This window comes from Macaca nemestrina, chromosome 17 (assembly GCF_043159975.1).
Source record: "Macaca nemestrina isolate mMacNem1 chromosome 17, mMacNem.hap1, whole genome shotgun sequence".
NCBI lineage: Eukaryota > Metazoa > Chordata > Mammalia > Primates > Cercopithecidae > Macaca > Macaca nemestrina.
This window is the reverse complement of record NC_092141.1, coordinates 87,779,291-87,805,402: the sequence shown is the minus strand read 5'-3', so window position 1 is coordinate 87,805,402 and position 26,112 is coordinate 87,779,291. Positions and strand designations below refer to the sequence as shown.

General features: G+C 49.9%; 1 protein-coding gene across 6 annotated transcripts in view; it reads left to right on the top strand.

Moving 5' to 3' along the window:
• Nucleotides 1-333: 333 nt before the first annotated feature.
• Nucleotides 334-26,112, top strand: part of LOC105469248 (ubiquitin specific peptidase 36) — a 43,076-nt gene continuing 17,297 nt past the window's right edge. For 2 of the 6 annotated variants that reach the window (XM_071081745.1, XM_071081743.1), the window contains exons 1-11: nucleotides 334-443; nucleotides 2,420-2,583; nucleotides 5,103-5,364; nucleotides 5,960-6,181; nucleotides 10,486-10,596; nucleotides 12,450-12,552; nucleotides 18,112-18,179; nucleotides 19,071-19,141; nucleotides 20,132-20,214; nucleotides 21,364-21,475; nucleotides 25,773-25,913. In XM_071081745.1, the coding sequence (XP_070937846.1) occupies nucleotides 5,112-5,364; nucleotides 5,960-6,181; nucleotides 10,486-10,596; nucleotides 12,450-12,552; nucleotides 18,112-18,179; nucleotides 19,071-19,141; nucleotides 20,132-20,214; nucleotides 21,364-21,475; nucleotides 25,773-25,913 (1,164 nt within the window). In that variant the 5' untranslated portion in view covers nucleotides 334-443; nucleotides 2,420-2,583; nucleotides 5,103-5,111. Of the gene's footprint in view, nucleotides 444-2,419; nucleotides 2,584-4,540; nucleotides 4,621-5,102; nucleotides 5,365-5,959; nucleotides 6,182-10,485; nucleotides 10,597-12,449; nucleotides 12,553-18,111; nucleotides 18,180-19,070; nucleotides 19,142-20,131; nucleotides 20,215-21,363; nucleotides 21,476-25,772; nucleotides 25,914-26,112 lie in introns of those variants that run through there. The other 4 variants (XM_071081744.1, XM_071081741.1, XM_071081742.1 and 1 more) reach the window with 3 other exon arrangements.

The following is a 26,112-nucleotide window of genomic DNA, read 5'->3' as shown; positions in this document are numbered from 1 at the left end:
GTTCTGGAGCGGGGGGCGCGCCACTGTCACACCTGAGGCGTCCGCAACGGCGCCAGGTGCGCTCTTCCGACCCGGAAGTAGCGGCACCTCAAATGCGCTGCAGGGACGTCACCGGACCGCGGCAAAGGTGCGGGAGGGCCTGTGGCCCTGCGCACTTGCGTCATCACGTAGGCTGGCGGGGGTCCCGTGATGGGGAGGTGACGTAGGCGACACGGAAGCGGCGGTGGGCGGGGACAGGGAGTGAGCCGAATCTAGCCCCGCCTCTTAAAGCCTCCCGACTCTTTCGGTGTTAGCGCAGCGCGGCCGGTGGGTGCGGCGCCTTTAAGCGTCGCCGTGACACGTGTGTGAGGCGCCGGAGGCCCGGATGGTGCGCGTGTAGGGCAGCGGGCCGAAGGAGACGCCAGGGCTGCGCAGGCTTGTGGAGCGCCCGCGGAGAGGCCGGGGTAGGCTGGAGTCGGGTGCGGGCGGCGCGCAGGCCCGGGGACGAGAGCGGGGCTGGGGGTTCCGCGAGGCCTGGGCCGTGGGAAGGGCTGGCGGGGCACAGCCGGGGCGCTCAGGGAGGACGTAGGCGCGCGTCCGCGCAGGGCTCCGGCAGTCCCCGAGGAGGGCCCGGGATGCTCCGCCCGCTCGCGAGCTCGGGGTCTTCCCGAGGGTCCGGGACCGGGCTGTCCTCGCCGCTCTCCGCCGTCCCCCGGGCTCCGGGCCGGGGTGGGGGCCGCCGGTGCCCGCTGTCTACGCAGGATCCAGGTCGACTCCGGAGAGGCTGAGGTCGGAATCAGGGCGAGGGCGTCGCATGCGGCCGCAGAGTTCAGTGGGGCAGGTGCGGCCCCGGGGCGGGCACTTTCCTCGTGGCTGCGGAGGAGGCCGTGGAGGCCTGGGCGGGGTGCGGTTCCGATACCGCTGCTCCTGGCGGGTGGCGTGGGCGTCCTGGGCTTGGGGCGGGAGTGGCGGCCGCCAAACCCAGACACACGCGAGGGGAGACTCCGCGCGCCCGGGTTTACGTAATTCTCGTCACGGAGCCAGGCTCGGGGAGAGGTGCTCAGATCGCTGCGTCCGCGGCCAGGCTCGGGGCAGGCGCTGCGGAGTCGCCCGGGAGGCCCCTGGAGCGCGGCGCTGGGCCCCAGGAGGCCGCTCTTCCGTGGGCTCCTCTCCCCAGCACGTGGCTGACTCTGCGAGCGTCCATTGCAGTTCATCCTGGAAAAGTGACTTTAGATGGAGGTGGGAGAGGGAATGAGCCTAAATGGTGCTGGCTGGGGTTCGCGCAGGTGGAAATGTGGATGAGGCCTGTGCTGTCCCTGGACCAGAGAGAGCATCCTTCCTGAGTTGGGTAGAGTGTTGATGGTGTGTGCGTCGGAGGGCTTTCTAGTGATTACGGGAACACTTGTCTCAGGCTCCTACATCTCAGAGAGCGAGCGAGCTTGTTTAGGTTATTGCTTGATGTTTTAGGTGGAACTGGTGAAATGGAGATTGACCTGTCACACTTGAAAAATTGTGTTCAGAATCTCTACATCTACATTAAGGAGTGGGTTAAGTTTAAAGTTAACTTATCTCGAGTGAAATTGGGTTACATCTCCCAAGTTTGGTTTGTTCCCTCCCGTAAGTGGTTCTCAAGCGTTGGTTGTGGTGCATGACAAAGCTCTCACCTTCCAGGGTAGATGTGAGTCCTGATACAAAGCAGCGATATTGTGGGAGTTTTTGATACGACTGGATGTCTTCACTTTATAGATGTCTTTTATTCTGAGATCATTTCCTTACACATTTTTTGGGAGTTGGCATACTTTTATTTGTGGATGAAATCATAGGTCTGAGATTTGCTGCAGAATTACCTGGGGATGGGAGGTGACTCAGGATGGGTCAGACGTAATTACTGAGGCTGAGTAAGGGGGGCTCATATGCTCCCTGTGCTGTTCTCCGTTTGTGTGTTTGAATGTTTTCACTGTGAACTGTTTTTACGGACCTTAATTTTATGTAATCATAGTAATCGTAGATGGTAATGAAAGAGAAAATCCGCACTTAGCAAAGCAAAATTTTGGTAACTCCTATTACTCCCTCAGGTTTGTTGTTGTTATTGAAGTTTTACTGGTTCATTAAATCCAGAACTTGGGGATTTATTACCTCTTACCTTTTGGAATTGAGATGAGACTGGAGTTGACTGGTGGGTGTTGGGGAGGGTGTTGTTCTCTGGGCTTATCAGGTGTCAAGGTTAAGGTGTTCATGTCGTGTGCATTACAGCAATTGGTGATGAGGTAGCACAGTCCTCCCGCCTCATCCTGAGTGCACGCGTGGATGCTCCTTGAGCCTAGGATGGCTTTTTCAAGGTAGAGGGTTGCCGGTGCGCGCCGCATCCCTGGGAAGTAGCTGAAGAGACTGTGCAGGAAGAGAGTCGCCTCCACTGATGGTCTCCCTGTCCCTCCCACAGGCTCTGACGCCCGCTCTGTGGCTTTGGTGATGTAACAGGCTACAGCCCAGGAGCGCTTACATTCAGGAGCTCCGTGTAGCAGCTGCCCAACCAAACTCAGCCCTCCGTTAAGATCCTGGTTCCATGCTGCAGAAGGACAGCAGGCCCAAGTCTGCACATGCCAGGTGAGTCTGCCAGGTTTCTGTGTATTTTTTGATTCCACTGAACTGTCTGCATGTGACCTAGCAGTAATTGTTCAATTGGTGAGAAGTCTTTGATAATTCTCATGAGAAAGGGCTCTTTTATTTTCTCAGATCAGACAAGTTATAATGCTGGTTTAAAAAAAAAAAAAAAAAAAAAAAAAAAAAAAAAAAAAGCTGGCCGGGCACAGTGGCTCACGCCTGTAATCCCAGCACTTTGGGAGGCCGAGGCGGGCGGATCACGAGGTCAGGATATCGAGACCATCCTGGCTAACATGGTGAAACCCGTCTCTACTAAAAATACAAAAAATCAGCCGGGCGTGGTGGCGGGCGCCTGTAGTCCTAGCTATTTGGGAGGCTGAGGCAGGAGAATGGCGTGAACCCAGGAGGCAGAGCTTGCAGTGAGCCGAGATCACGCCACTGCACTCCAGCCTGGGTAACAGAGTGAGACTCCATCTCAAAAAAAAAAAAGCTTCTAAAATTTCTTTACAGAAGCGTTTTTTTTTTCCCCCACACAATTCTTACAGGTTTTTTTTTTGAGACCGAGTCTCGCTCTGTTGCCCAGGCTGGAGCACGGTGGTACGATCTCCGCTCACTCCAACCTTTGCCTCCCGTGTTCAAGCAATTCTCTGCCTCAACCTCCTGAGTAGCTGGGATTACAGGCGCCTGCCACCACGCCCAGCTAATTTTTTTGTATTTTTGGTAGAGACAGGAAACATCTTGGCCAGGCTGGTTTTGAACTCCTACCTCCTGATCCACCTTCCTCGGCCTCCCAAGTGCTGGGATTACAGGCGTGAGCCACAATTTCTTTTTTTGTTTTAAAGATGGAGTCTCACTATATTGCCCAGGCTGGACTGCACTGGCTATTCACAGGCATAATCACAGCTCACTGCAGCCTCAAGCTCCTGCCCTCAAGTTATCCTCCCACCTCAGTCTCCCAAGCATCTGGGACCATAGGTCCAGGCCACTGTACCTGGCTTTCCTTTACAGAAGTTTTTATAGAAAAAGATACTTGATCCATGTATAGAATTAGATGATCCATCGTGATAAATTTGAATGGCTTAATAAGAGGTGCTGGAGGAGGTCCTTACTTTGACTAGAGCAGAATTCTGGGGCACACTTGACTTGTTGATTCTCTAAGGGCAGGCTGGGTGCTGAATACCAGAGGAAGTCGTCATATTTCTGATGCGAGTGAGCAATTTAAGGGACATATTTTTGAAATGGTGACTCAGATAGTCTGTGCTGTGTTTGAGAAGGTTAAGTTGAGAGGTGGTGGGTAGGGGAAGGCAAGTGGTGGATACAAAGGTAGCGATTGGAGAGGTGCAGGGGTCTCTTCTTGGTTCCAGTTTCTATGCAGCTGCACCAATAGTGTGGATCCTCTGTTAGGGACTGTAGTATGTAGCAAGTTCTAAAGCACTTCCCAAACCTGTTGTTTTTGTTGCTATATTACAGTAGAATAGGAGGTTTGGAGCAGTCACAGTAGTTAGTTGTCCCTGGGTTTCATAGCTAAGGGTGATAGAACCTCTGAGGGCCAGCACATTCCAAAGCCTGTAATCTACCCACTCTCCCACTTTGCTTTTCTTCTTCTCTTTAGATAAGTGTCCTGGGAAGACATTTGCTTAAGTTTAGGTGTCCAATGGATACTGTTCTCTAGGCCTGCTACTTGCTCTTCTTCTCCTTCCTCACTTTTAAAAAGATAATTTGTATAAGCACTGTCTAATAGAAATATAATACAAGCCACAAATATAATTTAAAATTTTATAGTAGCCACGTTAACAAGAAGCAGGTGAAATTCATTTTCATAATTTATTTAACCCAATATATATAAAATATTACCATTTCAACTTGTAACTGATCTAAAAATTACTGGGATGGTTTACATTTTCGTCTTATACTGGTGTGTATTTCTCTTCAAAATCTGGTGTGCATTTTACACTTATAGCACCTTTCAACCTGGACTAGCCTCATTTCACATGCTCAGTAGCCACGTGTGGCCTGTGGCCTTCATATTGGAGAGTGCAGGTCTGTACAGACATGCATGTTTATCTGACCTGCATGCTACTTCGTTTATTGCATGGGGGTGTGTGTGTGTATAACCAGTTTGTATGTGAGAATAGTGTCCCGCTGTTTTGGAGCAGACATTTGGACCACATGATGGCCTTTTGAAGGAAATGGCACCAAGAGTGATATCCAGAGCCACTTGATGAGTATCTGTTGAAGAGATGCACATGGCAGGGGCTGTCTGGCTGCCTCAGGGCCACTGTTGTCTGCTCAGCTTTATTTGTAGCGGCATCTTATCTTTTTGTGGGGAAACGTGAACGAATATGTCCAGGTGATTCGTGCTTGGTCTCCCTGTTTCACAGTTCCTTTGTAGGGCTGGCAGATGATCCAGGGGAGCTTTTGTGGCGGCTAGCATCCATAGTGACCAAATAGGAGATCTTAAGAGACATTTTTGTCCTGGGATTTCATCATCCATGGCTCTGTGTTTCTTCTTGTCCCCACAGTGATGCACCATGCCAATAGTGGATAAGTTGAAGGAGGCCCTGAAACCCGGCCGCAAGGACTCGGCTGATGATGGAGAGCTGGGGAAGCTTCTTGCCTCCTCTGCCAAGAAGGTCCTTTTACAGAAGATCGAGTTCGAGCCAGCCAGCAAGAGCTTCTCCTACCAGCTGGAGTCCTTAAAGAGCAAATACGTGTTGCTCAACCCCAAAACAGAGGGAGCTAGTCGCCGCAAGAGTGGAGATGACCCACCGGCCAGGAGACAGGGTACAGATGTGCATTGTGCTGGCAGAGAGGCCCTCGCTCCGGGGTGATGAAGTGGATGGACTTAAATGTTGACTAGTTAGTAGGAAAAACAACAGAATGTGGTGAAACAGTTATGAATTTTTGTGTGGGGTCAGTGGATTTCAGTTACAGAAGTAATGATACAGGGTTGGTAGCAAGGAAATCTGTGTACTTGGAGGGTCCTTGGAAGTTGCTGTTCCCCCCATTGCAAGTATAATACAGTCAAAAGTCAGGCTTGGAACTAAGAAAGAGAAATGGGGTGGGCTGCATGTGGGCACAGTGTGGTGCAGAGTGCCAGGACCTGGCTCCTTCCACTGCTCAGTCTCTGAGCCATGCCCTCCATCTATAGTGGGGCCCTAGGATTCTAGAGCCAAGCAGCCTGGGAGGTCCGTGGGATGACTGGGTTTACTCCTGAGCTTTCCAGGAATGTCCTGTAAACCAGAATACCAGTTCTTCTCTGGTGCCATGTACCGAGTCACTACATGCTAAGTGTATGCCTCATGAGTTTCTTTTTGTGGTCGACCTGTATGTGGACTTATGTCTTCCTCTTTTCTTCCCTTGTCCCTTTCTTCCTCAGGCAGTGAGCACACGTACGAGAGCTGTGGTGATGGAGTCCCAGCCCCGCAGAAAGTGCTTTTCCCCATGGAGCGACTCTCTCTGAGGTGGGAGAGGGTCTTCCGCGTGGGCGCAGGACTCCACAACCTTGGCAACACCTGCTTTCTCAATGCCACCATCCAGTGCTTGACCTACACACCACCTCTGGCCAACTACCTGCTGTCCAAGGAGCATGCTCGCAGCTGTGAGTGTGGGTTTGCAGCAGCGGGGTGGCTGCGGGTCTGGATGAGCTAAGCCTGTGCACTTGTGGCACTGCTGCTCTCAGTCTGGATCAAATTGAGGAGGGCAGTTCATAACGTGTAGTAACTGATGAAACCTGAATTTGAATCATGTCTGCTGCAGAATGGGTCATGAAGGTGAATCACTCAGGTGAGGCTGTGTTCGCCAAGCTTTTCTGTAAATAATTACCCAGACAGAAAGATTTTCAAAAGATACTTCCAAAATATATATATTCAATTATTATTTTTTAGAGACAGTGTCTTGCTCTGTCACCCAGGCTGGAATGCAGTGGGTCCATCACAACTCTGTAGTCTTGAACTCCTGGGCTCACGTGATCCTCCCATCTCAGCCTCCCAAAGTGCTGGGATTATAAGTGTGAGCCACCATGCCTGGCCCATTTGTTTTATGGATCTGTTGTTGTATGGATCTGTTGTTGTATCAGTATATCTTATATATATTATAAAACATGCAGCCTGGACAACACAGCAAGATCCCATCTCTACAAAAACAAATCAAGCCTGGGTGTGGTGGCTCACACCTGTGGGAGGCAGAGGCGGGCAGATCACTTGAGGTCAGGAGTTCGAGACCAGCCTGGCCAACATGGTGAAACCCAGTTTCTACTAAAAATATAAAAATTAGGCGTGCTGGGGTGCACCTATAATCCCAACTCCTCGGGAGGCCGAAGCAGGAGAATTGCTTGAACCTGGGAGGCAGAGGTTGCAGTGAGCCGACCAAGATCACGCCACTGCACTCTAGCCTGGGCGACAGAGCAAGACTCTTATCTCACGCACACGAAAAAACAAAACAATTAGCTGGATGTGGTGGTGTGCTCTATTTGATTAAAATAGAGGTGAAATAAGATATAACTTACCAAAAACTGAAGGAAATAGAAAGTGAAGAGTCTTTTAACTATTAAAGAAATTAAAGCAGTGGTTAAAAATCTTCCCATGAGAAACCCCAAGCAGGGACAATGTTATTTCTTGTAACTTTTTTTTGTGTGTGTGATGGACTCTGTTGCCCAGGCTGGAGTACAATGGTGTGATCGCGGCTCACTGCAACCGCAGCCTCCTGGGTGCAAGCAGTTCTCCTGTCTCAGCCTTCCGAGTAGCTGGAACTATAGACACACGCTGCCACGCCTGGCTAATTTTTGTATTTTTAGTAGAGACGAGGTTTCCCCATATTGGTCAGGCTGGTCTCGAACTCCTGACCTCAGGTGATCCAACCGCCTCAGCCTCCTGAAGTGCTGGGATTACAGATGTGAGCCACTGTGCCCAGCCAATTTCTGTGTAACTTTTAAGAAACAATTCCAGTCCTTTACACTTTCTTCCAAAGAATAGAGAAGGAGAGAATCCTTCCCAGCTCATTCTGTAAAGTTCCTGTAACTCAGGTGACAATAATAAGGAAAATACGAGAAAGAAAATGGATAACCATGACTTCTTCACAAACATAGATATAAGAATTGTAGGAAGAATTGTAGGAAAATACTACCCAATAACACAGTTTCTTTTTTGTTTGTTTGTTTGAGATGGAGTCTTGCTCTGTTGCCCAGGCTGGAGTGCAGCGGTGCAATCTTGGCTTACTGCCAGCTCCGCCTCCTGGGTTCACGCCGTTCTCCTGCCTCAGCCTCCCGAGTAACTAGGACTACAGGTGCACGTCACCACGCCCAGGGGTTTCACCGTGTTAGCCAGGATGGTCTCGATCTCCTAACCTTGTGATCCCCCTGCCTCGGCCTCCCCAAGTGCTGGGATTACAGGTGTGAGCCACCGCGCCCGGCCCCAAATGACACGGTTTCTAAAACACTGTGAGCAACTTATGTTTTTCCTAGGAATGCAGGATGTTTTCGTCACAGAAAACCTCCAAGTGGAATTCTGGAGGGAGCAGAGCAGTTGAAAGCACAGCTCAGGAGCCTGGCCTTTAGGGTTTGCTTTCCAGCTTTGCCCTTTAGTAACTGAGTTTTTGAGAATGCCCCTGGTCTGTGGAAGAGCGAGACTATCTTCCTTACAGAGTGTTGTGAGGCTCAGATGAATTCTGAGTGAGTCAAGTGCCTGGAGTAGCAGCCGGCAAACAGGGAGTGCCGTAGAAGTAAGTGACTGCTGCTGGCCGGGCGCGGTGGCTCACACCTGTAATCCCAGCACTTGGGGAGGCCGAGGCAGGCGGATCATGAGGTCAGGAGTTCATGATCAGCCTGGCTAACATGGTGAAACCCCTTCTCTACTAAATACAAAAAATTAGCTGGGTGTGGTGGTGTACGCCTGTAGTCCGAGCTACTTGGGAGACTGAGACAGGAGAATCGCTTGTACCTGGGAGGCGGAGGTTGCAGTGAGCCAAGATCTCACCATTGCACTCCAGCCTGGACAACAAGAGCAAAACTCTGTCTCAAACAAAAAAATTAGCTGGGCGTGTTGGCACGCACCTGTAATCCCAGCTACTTGAGATGCTGAGGCAGGAGAATCGCTTGAACCCAAGAGGCAGAGGTTGCAGTGAGCTGAGATCACGCCACTGCACATTAGCCTGGGCGACAGAACAAGATTCCATCTCAGAAAAAACAAATAAAAAGAACGCAAAATGGCCATGCAGTGGGAAGTGCTTGTAAATGTCTTGCTAATTGCAATGGCTTCATAACAGCAAAGGTTCATTATCAAGACATAGTGTTCATTGTTGAGATGAAGCAGCGCATTGTGGGGTTTTTTTGGAGACGGAATCTCACTCTGTCACCCAGGCTGGAGTGCAGTGGTGCGATCTCGGCTCACTGCAACCTCCACCTCCTGGGTTCAAGCGAGTCCCCCGCCTCAGCTTCCTGAGTAGCTGGGACTGCAGGTGCGTGCCACCATGCCTGGCTAATTTTTTTTGTTTGTTTGTTTGTTTTTTTTTTTTTTTTTTTTTTTTTTTTTTGAGACGGAGTCTCACTGTGTCTCCCAGGCTGGAGTGCAGTGGTGTGATCTCGGCTCACTGCAAGCTCCGCCTCCCGGGTTCACGCCATTCTCCCGCCTCAGCCTCCCAAGTAGCTGAGACTACAGGCGCCCGCCACCACGCCCGGCTAGTTTTTTTTTTGTATTTTTAGTAGAGACGGGGTTTCACCATGTTAGCCAGGATAGTCTCGATCTCCTGACCTCGTGATCCACCCGCCTCGGCCTCCCAAAGTGCTGGGATTACAGGCTTGAGCCACCGCGCCCGGCCCTAATTTTGTATTTTTAATAGAGACAGGGTTTCACCATATTGGCCAGGCTAGTCTCATACTCCTGACCTCGTGATCCGCCCGCCTTGGCCTCCCAAAGTGCTGGTATTACAGGCGGGCAGATCATGAGGTCAGGAGTTTGAGACCAGCTGGGCCAGCATGGTGAAACTCCGTCTCTATTAAAATACAAAAAATTAGCCTGGCATGGTGGCACGCACTTTTAGTCCCAGCTACTCGGGAGGCTGAGGCAGGAGAAATGCTTAAACCCGGCAGGCAGAGGTTGCAGTGAGCCGAGATTATGCCACTGCACTCCAGCCTGGGTGACAATGAGACTCTGTCTCAAAAAAAAAAAAAAAAAAAAAAGCACCACTGTCTAGCCTAATGCCTAGTGAAGCGTTTTATGTAGAGCAGGGGTGGGCAGACTCACCTGGCCTACTGTCTGTGTGTGTAAATAAAGTTTTATTGAACACGTTCGTACCCCATTGTTCACATATTGTCTATGGCTGCTTTCCCTATAATGCAGGGGCATAGTTGTGACTGGACTGTATAGTCCTCAGATCAGAAAGGATTTGCTATCTGGATCTTCCCAGAAAACATTTTCAACCCCAGATACATCCTAGCGTGGTGTTTACTAGAAGCAGTGGAACAGATGGTCCCATGTCTGAGGAACTAAGGGGCTGTCAGCCCTAAAATATTTTAGCCTATTGACCATGTGATGCAACTTAGAAATTCGAGAAGACATCTTTTAAGCTTCATTTTGAAAACCTGCCTTAGTCTTTTTATAAGTAAATAATACTAATGAAATGTGAAAAGAATCATGCACAGGTCAATGTTAACATGGGGTGATGTTGTGAGGTTGTTAGAGTTTTGGCTTTGGATGGATCATAGCTTCCAAACGCCATCCAGAGAAGAACATTTCCCTGGTGGTCACCCAGGCAGCAGAGGTCTGGGATCTCTGGCTCATCTGTTCTCTCACAGCCTGGTTTGCTCTTACCTGCTTGTGTTTCTGTCTGTGTTATGTTTGGGCTGGGGACCTCACCGTGAGTTTTTTGAAAGCTCTTGTCTTAAAATTGCTCCTCGTTCCGCGCTGGCAGGCCACCAGGGAAGCTTCTGCATGCTGTGCGTCATGCAGAACCACATCGTCCAGGCCTTCGCCAACAGCGGCAATGCCATCAAGCCTGTCTCCTTCATCCGAGACCTGAAAAGTAAGCATCAATCCATGTTAAAATTTTTGTGGTTTATTTTTTAATTTTTTGTAGAGACGGGGTTCTCACTATGTTGCCCAGGCTCGTCTTAAATTCCTGACCTTAAGCTGTCCTTCCACTTTGGCCTCCCAAAGTGTTGGGATTACAGACGCAAGCCACTGTGCCATTCTCCCTCTGTTACTGAAGGCCTGCTAAGTGCTCGCCCTGTAGGAGGTGCTGGGGAGTTGGTAGAAGGAAGAGAAGAGTGAGTCATGGATGAAGTCTTGGGAATCCCTCTGTGCTAACAGCCCTGCATGTGGTGGCACAGACTCAAAGAATAGCAGTTTAGAGACTTGGGCTGGGGTCAGTGGGGAAGCCTGTCAGTGGGGGCAGGTCAGGACAGGTAGCTTTTCCTCTGGCCAGGTGGTGGGGCTGCTGTGTCTTTGGGGCAGGCAAGTGACCCTGAGGGAGAAGTGGGAGGAAGAATGGATGAGGAATGGACCAATTTCTTTCTGAATATCAGGAATCAGTTGCCTAGGCTATAAAAAAGTCTCATTCACATTCACTTGGCAGAAAGAAGAGGCCTATTACCGGTTTTTGAAACCTGTGTAAATTGTAGCACTATGAAATACTTACTCACCTGTGTTTTATATTGGCTTTTAGAGAGATACTCAGTGGATTTTACATTCTTTTGTTTGAGACAGGGTTTTGCTTTTTTTTTTTTTTTTTTTTGAGATGGAGTCTCCCTCTGTTGCCCAGCTTGAGTGCAGTGGCGTGATCTCAGCTCACTGCAACCTCTGCCTCCAGGGTTCAGGCAGTTCTCCTGCCTCAGCCTCCTGAGTAGCTGGGACTACAGGCGCACGCCACCACGCCCAGCTAAATTTTGTATTTTTGGTAGAGACGGGGTTTCACCATGTTGCCCAAGCTGATCTCGAACTCCTGAGCTCAGGCAGTTCGCCTACCTTGGCCACTCAAAGTGCTGGGATTACAGGTGTGAGCCACCGTGCCCGGCCTAGGGTTTTGCTCTTACACAGGTTGGAGGACAGTGGTGCAATCACAGCTCACTGCAGCCTCAAACTCTTGGGCTCAAGCAGTCGGCCTTGGCCTTCTGAGTAGCTGGGATTGTAGGTGCACAATACTTGGCTGTTTTTTTATTGTTTGTAGAGACAGGGTCTGGCCATGTTGTGCAGGCTGGTCTCCAACTCCCGGCTCCAAGCGATCCTCCTGCGTTGGCCTTCCAAAGTGTTGGGATTACAGGCATAAGCCATTGCACCCAGCCAGATTTTACATTTTTTATTCTTTTTCTTTCTGAGATAAGAGTCTTGCTTTGTTGCCCAAGCTTGAGAGTGCAGTGGTGAAACCATAGCTTACTGCAGCTTTAACCTCCCAGGCTCAACCCATCCTCCTGCCTCAGCCCCCCAAGTAGCTGGGACGACAGGCACATGCCATCATGCCTGGCTAATTTTTTTATTTTTTATTTTTGTAGAGATGAAGTCTCCCTATGTTGCCCAGGCTGCTCTGGAACTCCTGGGCTCAAGTGATCCTCCCACCCCAGCCTCCTGAAGTGTTAGAGTGACAGGCGGGAGCCAGCTCACCCAGCCGGCATTTTACATATTTATGGGCTTGGTGTTCTTCCTTGTCTGTGAAGTAGTGAAGGTTCAAGCCTCCGATCTTACTGAGAAAGTAGTTGCCATGATGAATTGTGATTGGGATATAGAAAATCCATGTAGAGCTCTTGTTTTCCTCACTTGTTCTTTTGAAAAGTTGCAGTATTTTCCCCTTGTAACAGCCAGGAATGGATTCTCGGGAAAGCAGCCCCAGGCTGTTTGACGAGAAGACATGAGCTCTTCCCTCCCTGTTTCTTCCTCTTTTAGAGATCGCCCGGCACTTCCGCTTTGGGAACCAGGAGGACGCGCATGAGTTCCTGCGGTACACCATCGATGCCATGCAGAAGGCCTGCCTGAATGGCTGCGCCAAGTGCGTGCTTCCCCACTCGCCTTCCCCGGGCTTTGGACACCTTTTCTACGTGGTGGCAGCAGAACATTCCTATGGCAACAGCCAGCCTGGCTCCTTTCTACCCAGGCTGCCCTTGGGTAGATGTGGCAGAATTTGCCCCTGGGTACTCAGCCTGCTGGAGCCCAAATAGGGGATTGCCCTTGCTTCCTGGGAAAGGGCTGTCTCCGGATACGTCCTGCTGATCCCGGGCGGCTTGGTAGGATTGGGTGGCTGTGGTGGTGGCAGTAGCTGTGTCTCAGCAGCTCAGTTAAGGGGAAATACGTTAGCAGACCTTCTTAGGGGTGTTCCTTTATTACCGTGGACTTTTCCAGTCTCTTAAAAATCATGTTGTTTTTAAAAAGAGGATGGGGTGGTAGGTATTAGTTCTCTGCAGTATAATTTATACATACATGTATATGTACAAACGGAGCTTTAACATGAGGCAGTTTATAACTTAGGATCTGACTGCCTGGCTGCCGTTTCTTACTCACACTGGTGTGGTGCCAGGCAATTGTTTGGTACCGCATATGCCCTTATATGTAATGGTCGCCATCACAAATTGTCTTTGTGGTATTCCTGAGTTCATAGGTTCAGACCAAGGAAAACAGGCAGGAAATGCTCAGGACTTCCTTTTATTGCCTCAGCTTAGGATCTTAGAAATACTGTAAATAGTTTAGGAAGTATACCTAGAATGTTCTTTAGAGAAGTTGAGTTGTAGCAATGAGTGAGTGAAACGGCAAAACCACTGGCCTCAGTGGATGATATTCTTACGTAAATAAGACTTAGAGAATGAAACATTTTTTGAGACGGGACTCTTGCTCTGTCACCCAGGCTGGAGTGCAGTAGCTGGAATTACAGGCCCACACCACTGTGCCTGGCTAATTTTTGTATTATTAGTAGAGACGGGGTTTTGCCTTGTTGGCCAGGCTGGTCTCCAACTCCTGGCCTCAAGCGATCCGCCCTCCCTGGCCTCTTAATGCTGGGGTTAAAGGCATGAGCCACCATTCCTGGCTTAAGAAAACTTACTTAAATCATTTATATGAAGGCAACTTTCACTGCATTCCTAGGATGCTTTTTGTCTCTTCTGAGGGTTTGGTCATGTGTTCTTCCCTTTCCCCTGAAGGGACTCAAGCCTCCCTGCTCCCTAGATGATCCTGGGTCTGCCCTTCAGTGAACTGGGTGATTGAACTGCTGTTCCCTGTGTGCTGGGCCCCATATCTAGCACTGGGAACTGAGAGGTAGAAGCCATGGCCCTGGAGTCTGTGAAGCCCATGGTATAATTGGGGAAGACAGGGGACCCCAGCAGCATTTGCAGTGATGTGTGGGAAGTGCTGTGATAGAGGAGATTACCTCACCCAGAGGCGGCTTCCTGGGAGAAGTGACCCCTGAGGGCCTGCAAAGGCAAGTGGGTATCCCCAGGAGGAGGGCTGCGGTGTCCCCAGCACCTGCAGGGGCAGTGCAGTGAGCCTGTAGCAGGGGCCCTGGCTCTGGGCACAGGGTGCAGCCACCTGGAGCACTCTTAGGACGGAAACTGACTCCTGGGCTTCTGTCGGTTCAATTAACCAGAGTCTGCAGCTGGAAGAAATTCGTGAGGAGTGGGATGGGAGGTAGAATGAATGACGGTTTGGATTTGGGGCTGTGGGATGGGAGGAATGCAGGTCTGTGGTCTGGGCATTGGGGTGGGTGGTGGTGAGCCATTCGTTGGTACCAGGATTGGTGGAAAGAAGAGGGAGGCCAGGTGTCAGGTGGCCGGCATTGCCGGGGGAGAGATGAAGGCTCACCATGAGAGAGCTTTCACTGGTCTGCAGTGAAATGTGGAGTGAGAAAAAATAAGCATGACACCAACGGTGAGCTTCTCATAAAGCAAATTATTCCATTGAATTTGCAGGTGGAGGGGCCTTTTCATCTTTTGCTTCCGTAAATGACTTTTGATGCTACTCGCGTTATGATCAGAGTGTGTTGATGATATTTCTACTTCATGGAACTTCCTGTTGTTTTCTCTGTGATGACAGGTGACCAGCGTTTGTGAATGTTTCCTGCATACTTGATGGTGGGTGCTCAGACCGCCGGGGTGTTGGTTTGCTCTCTGTCCGTAGATGGGTCTGTTGATGATGCTGTTTTCATTTTCTCTGTCCATGTGCTCTTGTCTCCTCCATCTGTTTGGAATAGTGTGTTAAGTCCATGATTATTGGAATTCTGGTGGGTGTCTGTCTCCTTGCATCTCCTCTAGTTTTACTCTATACAGGTGATTGTGGTTAGATGTTTGTAACTGTCATGTCTTCATTGAGGATCGTTGCTTTTAGCATTCCGAGTGTCTTCGCTTGTCACATGGAGTGGCTTTGTTCTGAATTCCGCCATGGCCAGCATCATGCTGCAGCCCCTGCTTTGCAGGGTTTCCACTGGCCCCTTGCTGTCACTTTCTGAACCCTTCCTTAGAGGTGTTCTTAAGGTTTGGTCTTGTTTTGTAAGTGAAAGTGACCATCTCTTAATAGGCAGGTTAAGCCCCTTCACATTTCCTGTTATGACTGAAAAGTTTGGTCTGAATTCTGTTGTATTTATGTATTTTATAGTAATTATAGGTAGCATATTTAGTGTGCTTATTTCTCAGATTTTTTTTTTTTGAAACGGAGTCTTACTCTGTCGCCCGGGCTGGAGTGCAGTGGCGCGATCTCGGCTCACTGCAAGCTCTGCCTACCGGGTTCACGCCATTCTCCTGCCTCAGCCTCCCGAGTAGCTGGGACTACAGGCACCCGCCACCACACCCGGCTAATGTTTGGTATTTTTAGTACAGACGGGGGTTTCACCGTGTTAGGCAGGATGGTCTCGATCTACTGACCTCATGATCTGCCCACCTCGGCCTCCCAAAGTGTTGGGATTACAGGTGTGAGCCACTGTGCCCGGCTGATTTTTCTTTATTTGTCAAATTTCTTGGGATATTAGGAAGATATATGTTTTTGTTTTAATGGCTACCTTTATACATAAGCCATTGTTTTTGAGACAGGGCCTGGCTCTGTCTCTCAGACTGGAGTGCAGTGGTTCAATCTCCGCTCGGCAGGCTCTACCTCTTGGACTCAAGCAATCCTCCCTCCCGGTAACTGGAACTGCAGGCCTGCTCCACCCTACTTGCTGGTTTCATACGCCCTTTTGAAATGCACCTGGTCCCGTTTCCCCACCCCTCACTGTCTGGTTTGGCAGTCCACGTGGTGCCCTTTACTTCCTACCGCTTTTGCTCTCTTCTCTCTTGCCATTTTAGTGTGCATGATTTCTCTTTTGTTGTTGTTGGCACCTATAAGGTGGTATCTTTTTTTTGCCCAGCCTTAGGTTATGGTTACATCTTCCCATTGCTCATTGCCCACCCTCCAGTGGCACCTCTGGCGTGCTCCTGGCTGGGTGAAGCCCGTCCTCTCATAAGTTCCTCCAGGAGGGCAGCTGTGTATGGCACTCTGGTTCCAGAAATGAGGCCACTCTCACTGTGTTGAGGATGTTCAGCTTGGAGTTTTGGTGGCTGTGTCTTCAGTGTCATGCCTGTTTTCTGGAGCTAGTTTGCATTCCATGAGGTGTTTTGATTCTTGTTCATTGCTGCTTTGTGCTTGAAGCACTTTGCGTAGACGGGGCCTGCTTTCATTTATCTTGTGGGTCTGCTGCTTTTCAGGATTTCGTAATCCAGAGTGCCGCCTCTCTCTGCACCGTGCAGGGCACTTTAATGGTTGGCTTTTCCTCTGGCGGCAGAAGGGTTGATAGCCTAGGATAGTTTTGAGTTTTTTTCAGGAACCTGACGTTTCCCCTTTTGCCTCTCTTGCCCTTCACTGCCCTTCTAAGGACGCCTGCCTGCCTTTTTGCCTTCTCCCCCCTGAGAGCCCATGCCTGTGGAGGCTGCCACTCCAGCTGCATGCCTGTGAGACCCCATATTCAGCGCTCCTCTCCAGGGCACCTCTTGCAGCCGTGATTCGGGGTGGCTCTCGGGCCACCTCCTGCCCCCTCCTCCCTTCTTGCCCAGTTGTTCCCCACTGCCCTTTCTCTCCAGGCCCAGTGGGGTGCCTGTGGGATGGGGTGCCTGTGGGAGCTGCCACTCAGCTTGGCTTTCCTCCTCCTGGGTAAGGTGATGGTTGTGCTTCCTCTGCTTTGGGTTATGCAAGAGGGGATTCCTTGAGGCCCTGCAGGCTCTGGTGCTTGTGGGCTTCTAGACGACGGAGGGGTTGTGGGGGTGGTCTGGATTTTGGCAGCTACCATCACACACAGCTACCCACAGTTCTCAGTTCACACAGAGATTCCGTCCTTGCTAGTGTTTGCAGTTAAAAGGTCACTTTTGAAGAATGGTGGGACAGTAGGTGGTGGCAGTTGATTTTTCATTTTCTAACTTTGTAGAATAAAAGTTGAGTGATCCTGTATTGGTCCCCCAAATATTTCAGAGCTCCCAGAGTCCAGGAAGTGCGATGGTAAATAGTCACATGGGCCAGATGAGAGGCTGAGGTGTATACGTTCTGTGGGGGAGAGGGGGTGTGGCCTGCCGGTGTGGAATGGTCTGGCCATGGGAAATGTGGAGGGAGCCCTGGAAACAGCCCTGCTTTGTGCCAGTGAGGAGTCGGGGAAGCAACTGGGGAGACGGGGCTGGAGAGCCTGGAGAGAGGGGAAGCTCGTCTGGAGGGAGTGGGTGTACGGGCACACTGCGCAGCCTCCTAGTAAAGGGCCTGCAGACCCAGCTGGCCTCGTGCCTGGAGGCCTTGGGCGACTCTGAGGAAGGCAGTTCCAGAGCAGTGAGTCAGGACCAGATGCAGTGGGTTGCAAGTAGAACCAGGAGTAGAAACTGGATGTGGTGTATTGTTTCAGAATCTTCCCCAGCGTGAGTAACTACCAGATGGCTACGTAGGCGTGGGAGGCACCAGGCAGCCCTGGGGACGGGTGAGAAGAGGCCCCCCAGCTCGGATTGCCTCACATCCCAGTTTGTGAGCAGTGCGGGGGCATGAGTGAGTGCAGGGCTCCTGACACTGAAGCCCACGGCTGACTCCTCTGTCCTCTCTGAAAAGGGCGCAGAGCCGGGGAGTTTTGGTCCTGTTTGTGCCTCTGTCCCCACCCCCACCCCTCTTCCCAGATTGGGGACCAGCTGTCTGATGGCCAGCAGAGAAATGGAGGGGTGGGCCGGGTGGGCGCCCCAGCTCAGGGGGGTGTTTGGCCTCCTGTCTCACTCCAGATTTGGGTACTTACTTTTTATTGAGACCAAAAAAAGAAAAGCAACAATGGGTGAGGATACACGTACATTTCTCGGGGCTTTTATTTTCTGTGAGGTGGGTGGCGGTGGGTATTGTGAAGGTTTGAAATGGCTACTGTGGGGAGTGGGTCCCTGAGGAGGTCAGAGCTCTGCAGAGACTGCCAGGCCGCTGGGCTGACGATGGAGGTTAAGGGTCTGTGGTGACTCGGGTAGGGGTGGGGTTTCCCAGCCTCACGCTGAGCTGGTGATTGGTGGGCATGGGGGTGCTGGGATGGGGCCATCCCTTGTGTCATCATGCCAAGTCCTTCCCTTAAAGGCTGTGGCCTTCTTTTCAGGTTGGATCGTCAAACGCAGGCTACTACCTTGGTCCATCAAATTTTTGGAGGGTATCTCAGATCACGTGGTAAGTGGAGACATTTGCTCTACTGCTTCTTGCCAGGATTAGAACGTGAACCCAGGAAACCCTAAGTCTTGGAACGCAGGCTGGGGCTCTTTCCTCACTGTGCAGACCTGGGTCAGTCTCTGAGGTCTTGAGCCATGGTTTCCTCTGAGACTCTTGGCCCGCCTGGCCACTGGAGCGGTTGTTAGAATATTCCCATGAGGGCCGCGCGTGGTGGCTCTTGCCTGTAATCCTAGCACTTTGGGAGGCTGAGGCAGGAGGATCACCTGAGGTCAGGAGTTCGAGGCCAGCCTGGCCAACCATGGCCAACATGGTGAAACCCCGTCTCTACTAAAAATACAAAAATTAGCCAGGCGCGGTGGCGCATGCCTGCAATCCCAGCTGCTCGGGAGGCTGAGTCAGGAGAATTGCTTGAACCCAGGAGGTGGAGGTTGCAGTGAGCCAAGATTCCACCACTGCACTCCAGCCTGGGAGACAGAACAAGACTCTATCTCAAAAAAAAAAAAAAAAAAATATATATATATATATATATGTATATGTGCATGTGTGTGTGTATATTCCCATGAGGAAGTCCGAGAGAAGTGCTGTGCACGCACATAGGGAGGAGGCGGTCTTCCCTCCGCTCTCCCTCAGCAGAAGAGTACCGCACGTGGTGGTTGCCAGTCCAGGCAGAGAGGGTCCTGTGAGTGCAAAGGCATTGACATCCATCTTTGTGAACTTCAGTGGGGAAGGAGAGCTCGCTGTCCAGACACCAGGATTCTTCAGGGGCTAGTGGGTATCTCATCTTTGGCCAAAGCCCTGCTGAGAGTCTGCCTCCCTGCCGGGTCTCGGTCTTGGGAGCTGGGAGTGCCTCTGCCAGGTCACACCTGCTCCACTGCCTCTGTTCTGTTGCAGTGAAGTGCTCCATGTGCAAGAGCGTCTCGGACACCTACGACCCCTACTTGGACGTCGCGCTGGAGATCCGGGTACAGACTTATGCTGCCCTTCACATTTGCAGTAGGAGAGTGAGGCCAGAGGGTGAAACAGAACCAGCAGAACAGTGAAGGCATCAGATCAAAATAGATAGGGAGAAAACTCCTTTGCTCCCTGCCGCCTTGCAGTACAGACCATTGTCTTTACCTGTTTCTTTCTAGAGTTTTTCCTATGCATATCATTTTATTTAAAGAAAAAAAAATGGTAAAATTGAGTTTTGTGTCCTGAAGCATGTACAGGAACAACAGTGTCCCCAGGGCTTGAGGAGAGTCTGCTGTGTGCTGTGGGCAGTGTGCAGCCTTTGGAGCTTGGTGGCTCTGTGGGCCTCACCTGGGAGAGCAGCCTTGGCTTTATGCGCACGCCCTGCTCCAGCTACAGTCTGCGGGAGGCCGGCCTGCCTGCCTGCGCTGGACCAACCCAAGCTCCAGAGCGGGTCCAGCTACAAGACCATCCTGATAAAAGTGACTGATTCGTGGCAGACCTGCAGCTGTCATTTCTTTTCTTTTCTTTTTTTCTTTTTTATGGGGGCTCGAGGGACAGGGTCTTATTCTGTGGCCCAGGCAGGAGTGCAGTGGTGCAATCACAGCTCCCTGTAGTCTTGACCTCTAGGCTTAAGTGATCGATCCACACCGCTGGTACTACAGGCATGCATCACCACGCCTGCTTAATTTTTAAAATTTATTTGTAGAGATGGGGGTCTTGCTGTGTTGTCCAGGCTGGTCTCAAACTCCTGGCCTCAAGTGATCCTCCTGCCCCGGCCTCCCAGGGTGCTGGGATTATAGGTGTGAGCTGCTGTTCCTGGCTGCTGTCATTTCTTGTCACTGGAGAAGGAGTCCTAGTGTGGCAGCTCGCGGGAAAACTTTTATGCGAGTCAAGTTTTGTGATTTGCTGCCTCAGCCTAAAAAAGACCTTAAATTTGGCATTTCTTGAATCAGCTTTTTTCTTCTACTGTGGATTTGACTCCCTGTGTTTGTCCTCCTCAGCAAGCGGCGAACATTGTGCGTGCTCTGGAACTTTTTGTGAAAGCAGATGTCCTGAGTGGAGAGAATGCCTACATGTGTGCTAAGTAAGTTTCACGTTGCTCGTGGCGGAAGACTGACACAGGATGAGAAATAAGTCACCTTACCTGACAGTGTTGTGCCCACCCTCTCTCTTCCTTTGCGGTGACGCTGCTCGTATTTCTTGAGGGACCTGTGTATGTCCTAAAAACACAAACTTCTAAATAATACAAATGAAGCGATAGCTGTGATTTTTATAGCTGCAGTTTACACCGTACCTGTTCTAAAGATGCTGCATGTATTGTCAGTAGGGGCTGTGGTTTCCCGTTGCTAGGGATGGTGAAACTGAGGCACAGAGAAGTGAAGTGACCAGGCCTGAGGCCACACCGAGAGGACGCGGCAGAGCACGAGCTCACATGAGTTCACACTGTCTCACATTGGGCGGCCACCCAAGGGGCTGTGCCCAGCCAGCTGCTCTCTTGCTTCTTGAGGAGTGTTTTCTGTGGCTTTCATTTTTTACTTAACCGGTTTTGGATGTTTTTCCATTTCTGCAGATAGAACTCTTACTTTGTCATTTGTTGTGTTTTTAGTAGTGATAGGGTTTCACCATGTTGGCCAGGCTGGTCTCGAACTCCTGAACTCAGGTGATCCGCCTGCCTCGGCCTCCCAAAGTGCTGGGATCATGCCACTACAGCCGGCCGAATGTCTTTGTATCGAGGTCGTTGTAAAGCTGTAGGCACTAAAGGATATGTTCTTTATTCTGCTTTACTCCTCTTTATGTCTGTCTCCTGCAGCTCTCCAAGCTGCACGCCTCTGCCTCTGTTTTCTCTCCCTGCGTTTGCGCATCTTCTGGCTTTGCTTACGTTGACTTCCTGCCTGCCCATTTTATCACTCAGCCACATCTGCTTTAATTTGCTCTTTCCTGTGTTGCCCCAAAGCAACTTTTTCCTGTATCTTATTTAATCTTCTGGTGGGTACAGTACTTTTATTTTTTTGCTTTAGGATCTTCCCACTTTCTATAGTCTTGTTTCCCTGTGGTAGCTTTCCTTTACTTGAGGCATGCTTAATGTGATTTTTAGGGGAGCAAAAGGTTTAAATCTAATTGATGAACATTCCATTATTACAGAGCAGTTGTTGCGGTTGTTAACTTAGCGTTAAGACAACATTTTTCAGAGCATGAATCAATCAATTAATCTTTCTCATCACCACCTTCGTAGATGCAAGAAGAAGGTTCCAGCCAGCAAGCGCTTCACCATCCACAGAACATCCAATGTCTTAACCCTTTCCCTCAAGCGCTTTGCCAACTTCAGTGGGGGGAAGATCACCAAGGTGAGCGCTCGTGACACCATCTCAGGCAGCTCTGTGGGCCACAGTCCGCATCAGAATGACACGATGAAAGTGATAGCCACAAGTTTGATAGCTGCCATTTACATAGTACCTGTCCCTGTTCTAAAGGTTCTACACATATTGTGAAGTAGGGGCTGTAGTTTCACCATTGCCCAGGATGGGAAAATAGGCACAGAGAGGTGAAGAGACCTGCGATGCTTTTTAAAAATAGACACTTCTGGCTGGGCGTGGTGGCTCACTCCTGTAATCCCAGCACTTTGGGAGGCTGAGGCGGGCGGATCACGAGGTCAGGAATTCGAGACTATCCTGACTAATGTGGTGAAACCTCGTCTCTACTAGAAATACAAAGAATTAGTCGGGTGAGGTGGCAGGCACCTGTAGTCCCAGCTACTCAGGAGGCTGAGGCAGGAGAATGGCGTGAACGCAGAAGGCGGAGGTTGTAGTGAACTGAGACTGCGCCACTGCACTCCAGCCTGGGCGACAGAGCGAGACTCTGTCTGAAAAAAAAAAAAAAAAAAAAGACATTTCTGGGTCTATCCCAGTGCTAGTGAATTTGAATCTCTGGAGGACAGGGCCCAGGAATCTGCATTTTTGCAAAATCCCTGAATGCTTGTTATACACAGTCAAGTTCCAGGGCCACTGTCTTACTGGATTTACCCCAGCTTCTGGTTGTGCTTGGGCTGGTCCTGGCAGGGACGCTCAGGGTTCTCCAGATGAGTGTGATGAGCACTGGGTGGTGGGACTCGCATCGTCCGTGTCCTGTTGATGTCTAGAACAGGTGCCATTGCATGCTCTGGCTTTTTATGGAATATGGAGTTAAAAAAACTAATTTTGACACGATGGCATTTTATTTTTTTAATTTAATTTTATTTTAAAACAGGGTCTCACTCTGTCACCTGGGCTGGAGTGCAGTGGCATAATCACAGCTCACTGCAGTCTTGACCTCCCAGGCTCAAGCGATCCCCCTGCCTTAGCCTTCTGAGCACCTGGAACTGTGGGCACATGTCACCATGCCTGGTTAATTTTTTTAAAAGTTTTTTGTAGAGACGGGATCTTGCTGTGTTGCCTAAGCTGGTCTCAAACTCCTGGGCTCAAGTGACCTGCCTGCCTTGACCTCTCACAGTGCTGGGATTACAGGTGTGAGCCACCATACCTGGCCTATAGTGGCATTTTAATAAAAGACGTGTTTCTTCTTTTCTTTTCCTTTTTTTTTTTTTTTTTTTTTTTTGAGACAGAGTCTTGCTCTGTTGCCCAGGCTGGATTGCAGTGGCGCAATCTCCGCCTTCTGGGTTCAAGTGATTGTCCTGCCTCAGCCTCCAGAGTAGCTGGGATTAAGGCGCCCGCCACCACGCTTGGCCAATTTTTGTATTTTTAGTAGAGACGGGGTTTCGCCATGTTGGCCAGGCTGGTCTCGAACTCGTGAGCTCAGGTCATCCACCTGCCTCAGCCTCCTAAAGTGCTGGGATAGCAGGCCTGAGCCACTGCTCCCAGCTGATGGCTATAGTTCATAACAATCTCAAGTTCTGTTCTGAGAGCCTGGTTATGCGGTTTGGAACGACCCCCTTGGCTGAGCCTCCGTTTCTTCATTGGTAGTGGTAGGGCGCTTGCTTAGGTCAGCATTTCCCAAATGTGTTCACAGATTCTTTATGTTGTAGACTCGTGTCGTGTAACCATAAGGGCACGTTTTAAGAAATATGTCACCAGGCAGTTCTGTCCCTGTGTGAACATCATAGAGTGCACATACACAGAGGTAGATGACAGAGCCGGCTGTATGGTATAGCCCCTTGCTCCTAGGCCACAAACCTACACAGCCTGTTCCTGTCCTGAATACTGCAGGCAATTGCAACACAATGGGAAGTATATGTGTATCTCAACACAGAGAAGGTACAGTGAAAATGCCGAACTATAATCTTACGGGATCATTGTTGTATATATGGTCTGTCATTGACCGAAACATGGTTATGTGGCACATGACTGATGGTATGTGACATTTAAGAACAGGCAAAATTAATGATGACAGAAATCTGAACAGTGGATATTTGAGATGCGGGCAATGACTGGGATGTGGGAATTTTCTAGTTGATGTTCTGCATATCCATCAGTATATACTTGTCAAAACTCTTTGATCTGTATACTGAAGATCTGTGCATTTCTACAAATCCCACAACTCAGTTTAAAAAAATGATTTAGGCTGGGCACAATGGCTCACACCTCTAATCTCAGCACTTGGGGAGGCTGAGGTGGGAGGATTGCTTGAGACTGGGAGTTTAAGACCAGCCTGGGCAACATAGTGAGACCCTGTCTCTACAAAAAAATCTTGGGTTTTTTTTTTTGAGACGAAGTCTCACTCTGTCACCCAGGCTCCCAAGTTCAAGTGGTTCTTCTGCCTCAGCCTCCCGAGTAGCTGGGACCACAAGTGCACCACCACGCCTGGCTAAATTTTGTCTTTTTAGTAGAGACGGGGTTCCACCATGTTGGCCAGGCTGGTCTTGAACTCCTGACCTCAAGTGATCCACCCACCTCGGCCTTCCACAGTGTTGGGATTATAGGTGTGAGCCATCACGCCTGGCCTAAACAGTTTTTTTTAATTAGCCAGTCATGGTGGCATGTGCCAGAGTCCCAGCTATTTCGGAGGTAGAGATAGGAGGATTGCTTGAGTCCAGGAGTTCGAAGTTACAGTGAGCTATGATTGTGCCACTGCACTCTAGCCTGGGCGACACAGCGAGACTGTGTTTCCAAAAAAAAAAAAAATGTACGTCTATATGTTTTAGAGTTCCTAAACACATCTGTATAGACCCACAATGATGGTCATCCTGTTGTGTGGGCTCCGTGCTGTCCTGGTGCACACAGCCTGCAGCTGCCGTGCTGGGCACTATTACTGCCAAGAATATCTGTGTGTGCATGTATATGTATATGTGTACATGTATGGATATGTGTGTGTGCACATGTATGTATATATGCATGCATGTGTGTATATGTGTATGCACATGTGTGTGTGCATGTTTGTGTATGTGTATGTATGCATGTATGTATGTGTGTGCATGTATGTATATGTGTGCGTGTATGTATAAGGTCTGTATATGTGTGCATATATGTATATATGTGTGCGTATCTTTTTCTATGAAAAATTGTCAATTTTGGGAACACATTTTGACATGACCTTTCTTCTGATCCACTTCATTAAAAGTCTAACTTGCTGTAGCAGTTGGCTGTGTTAATTCAGCACTTTTATTTCTGAAGAGCTAAAATCCAGCATTCTCTGCCTTTTCTCCCACCAACAATTTTCCTGTAGAGTGGAGGGAAAGAAAAGGAGTGACTCTCCTCATTTGGTCGTTGGGAAGCAGGTGGTGAGAGAACTAATGTAGATGCTTGACAAAGACAAGAACAGATTCTACATCGCTTGATGGGACAATAAAGTTTCCCATAGGCTGACTGGAGAAGACTCCCTTCTCAGCATCTTGGTGTTTTGTTGTTGTTGTTGTTGTTGTTTGTTTGTTTTGAGACGGAGTCTCGCTCTGTCGCCAGGCTGGAGTGCAACGGTGCGATCTCAGCTCACTGTAACCTCCACCTCCCAGTTTCAGACAACTCTGCTGCCTCAGCCTCCCGAGTAGCTGGGACTACAAGGCATGTGCCAACACACCTGGCTAGTTTTTGTATTTTTAGTAGAGACAAGGTTTCACCATGTTGGCCAGGATGGTCTCAATCTCTTGACCTTGTGATCCACCCGCCTTGGCCTCCGAAAGTGCTGGGATTACAGGCGTGAGCCACTGTGCCTGGCCAGCATCTTGGTTTTTAATCATTGCCTGGGGGAGCTCCTGCACAGTGTTGCTGCACACCCAGTCGCCCCAAATTGTTTTTTTTCTTTTTTGTGGCGGGGCAGTTTTGAGACAGAGTCTCACTCTGTTGCATAGGCTGAGTGCAGTGGCTCGATCTCGGCTCACTGCAACCTCTGCCTTCCAGGTTGAAGTGATTCTCATTCCTTAGCCTCCTGAGTAGCTGGGATTACAGGCAGTGCACCACCATGCCCAACTAATTTTTTGTATTTTTATTAGAAGTGGGGTTTTGCTATATTGGTCAGGCAGGTCTTGAACTCCTCAAGTGATCCCCCTGCCTCGGCCTCCCAAAGTGCTGGGATTACAGGCATGAGCCACTGCATCCAGCCCCCAAATTGTTAAAGACCAGCCAAGTTGGGCATTTTGTGTGGTTGTGGATGGAAAGGGCAATTGATCTTTACTTTCAAAGTGAATCTTATTTGCCTTTTCCTTGATTTTTCAAACAGGATGTAGGCTATCCGGAATTCCTCAACATACGTCCGTATATGTCCCAGAATAATGGTGATCCTGTCATGTATGGACTCTACGCTGTCCTGGTGCACTCGGGCTACAGCTGCCATGCCGGGCACTATTACTGCTATGTGAAGGTGAGAGGCTTGTGTCAGTGCAGCTGCCTCCTGGGGCAGGTTTCAGCCCCCATGCACATCCAGATGTGGCCTCTGTAGAACACTTTCTTTGTGAAAAGTAGTGATGTTTTGTAGTTGTATTCAAGTCCTCATTGTTGCCTCTGTGCATGGAGTGAAAAGACGCCTTTACGAAAGTGTTGCACCAGAACCTACTGTTCTC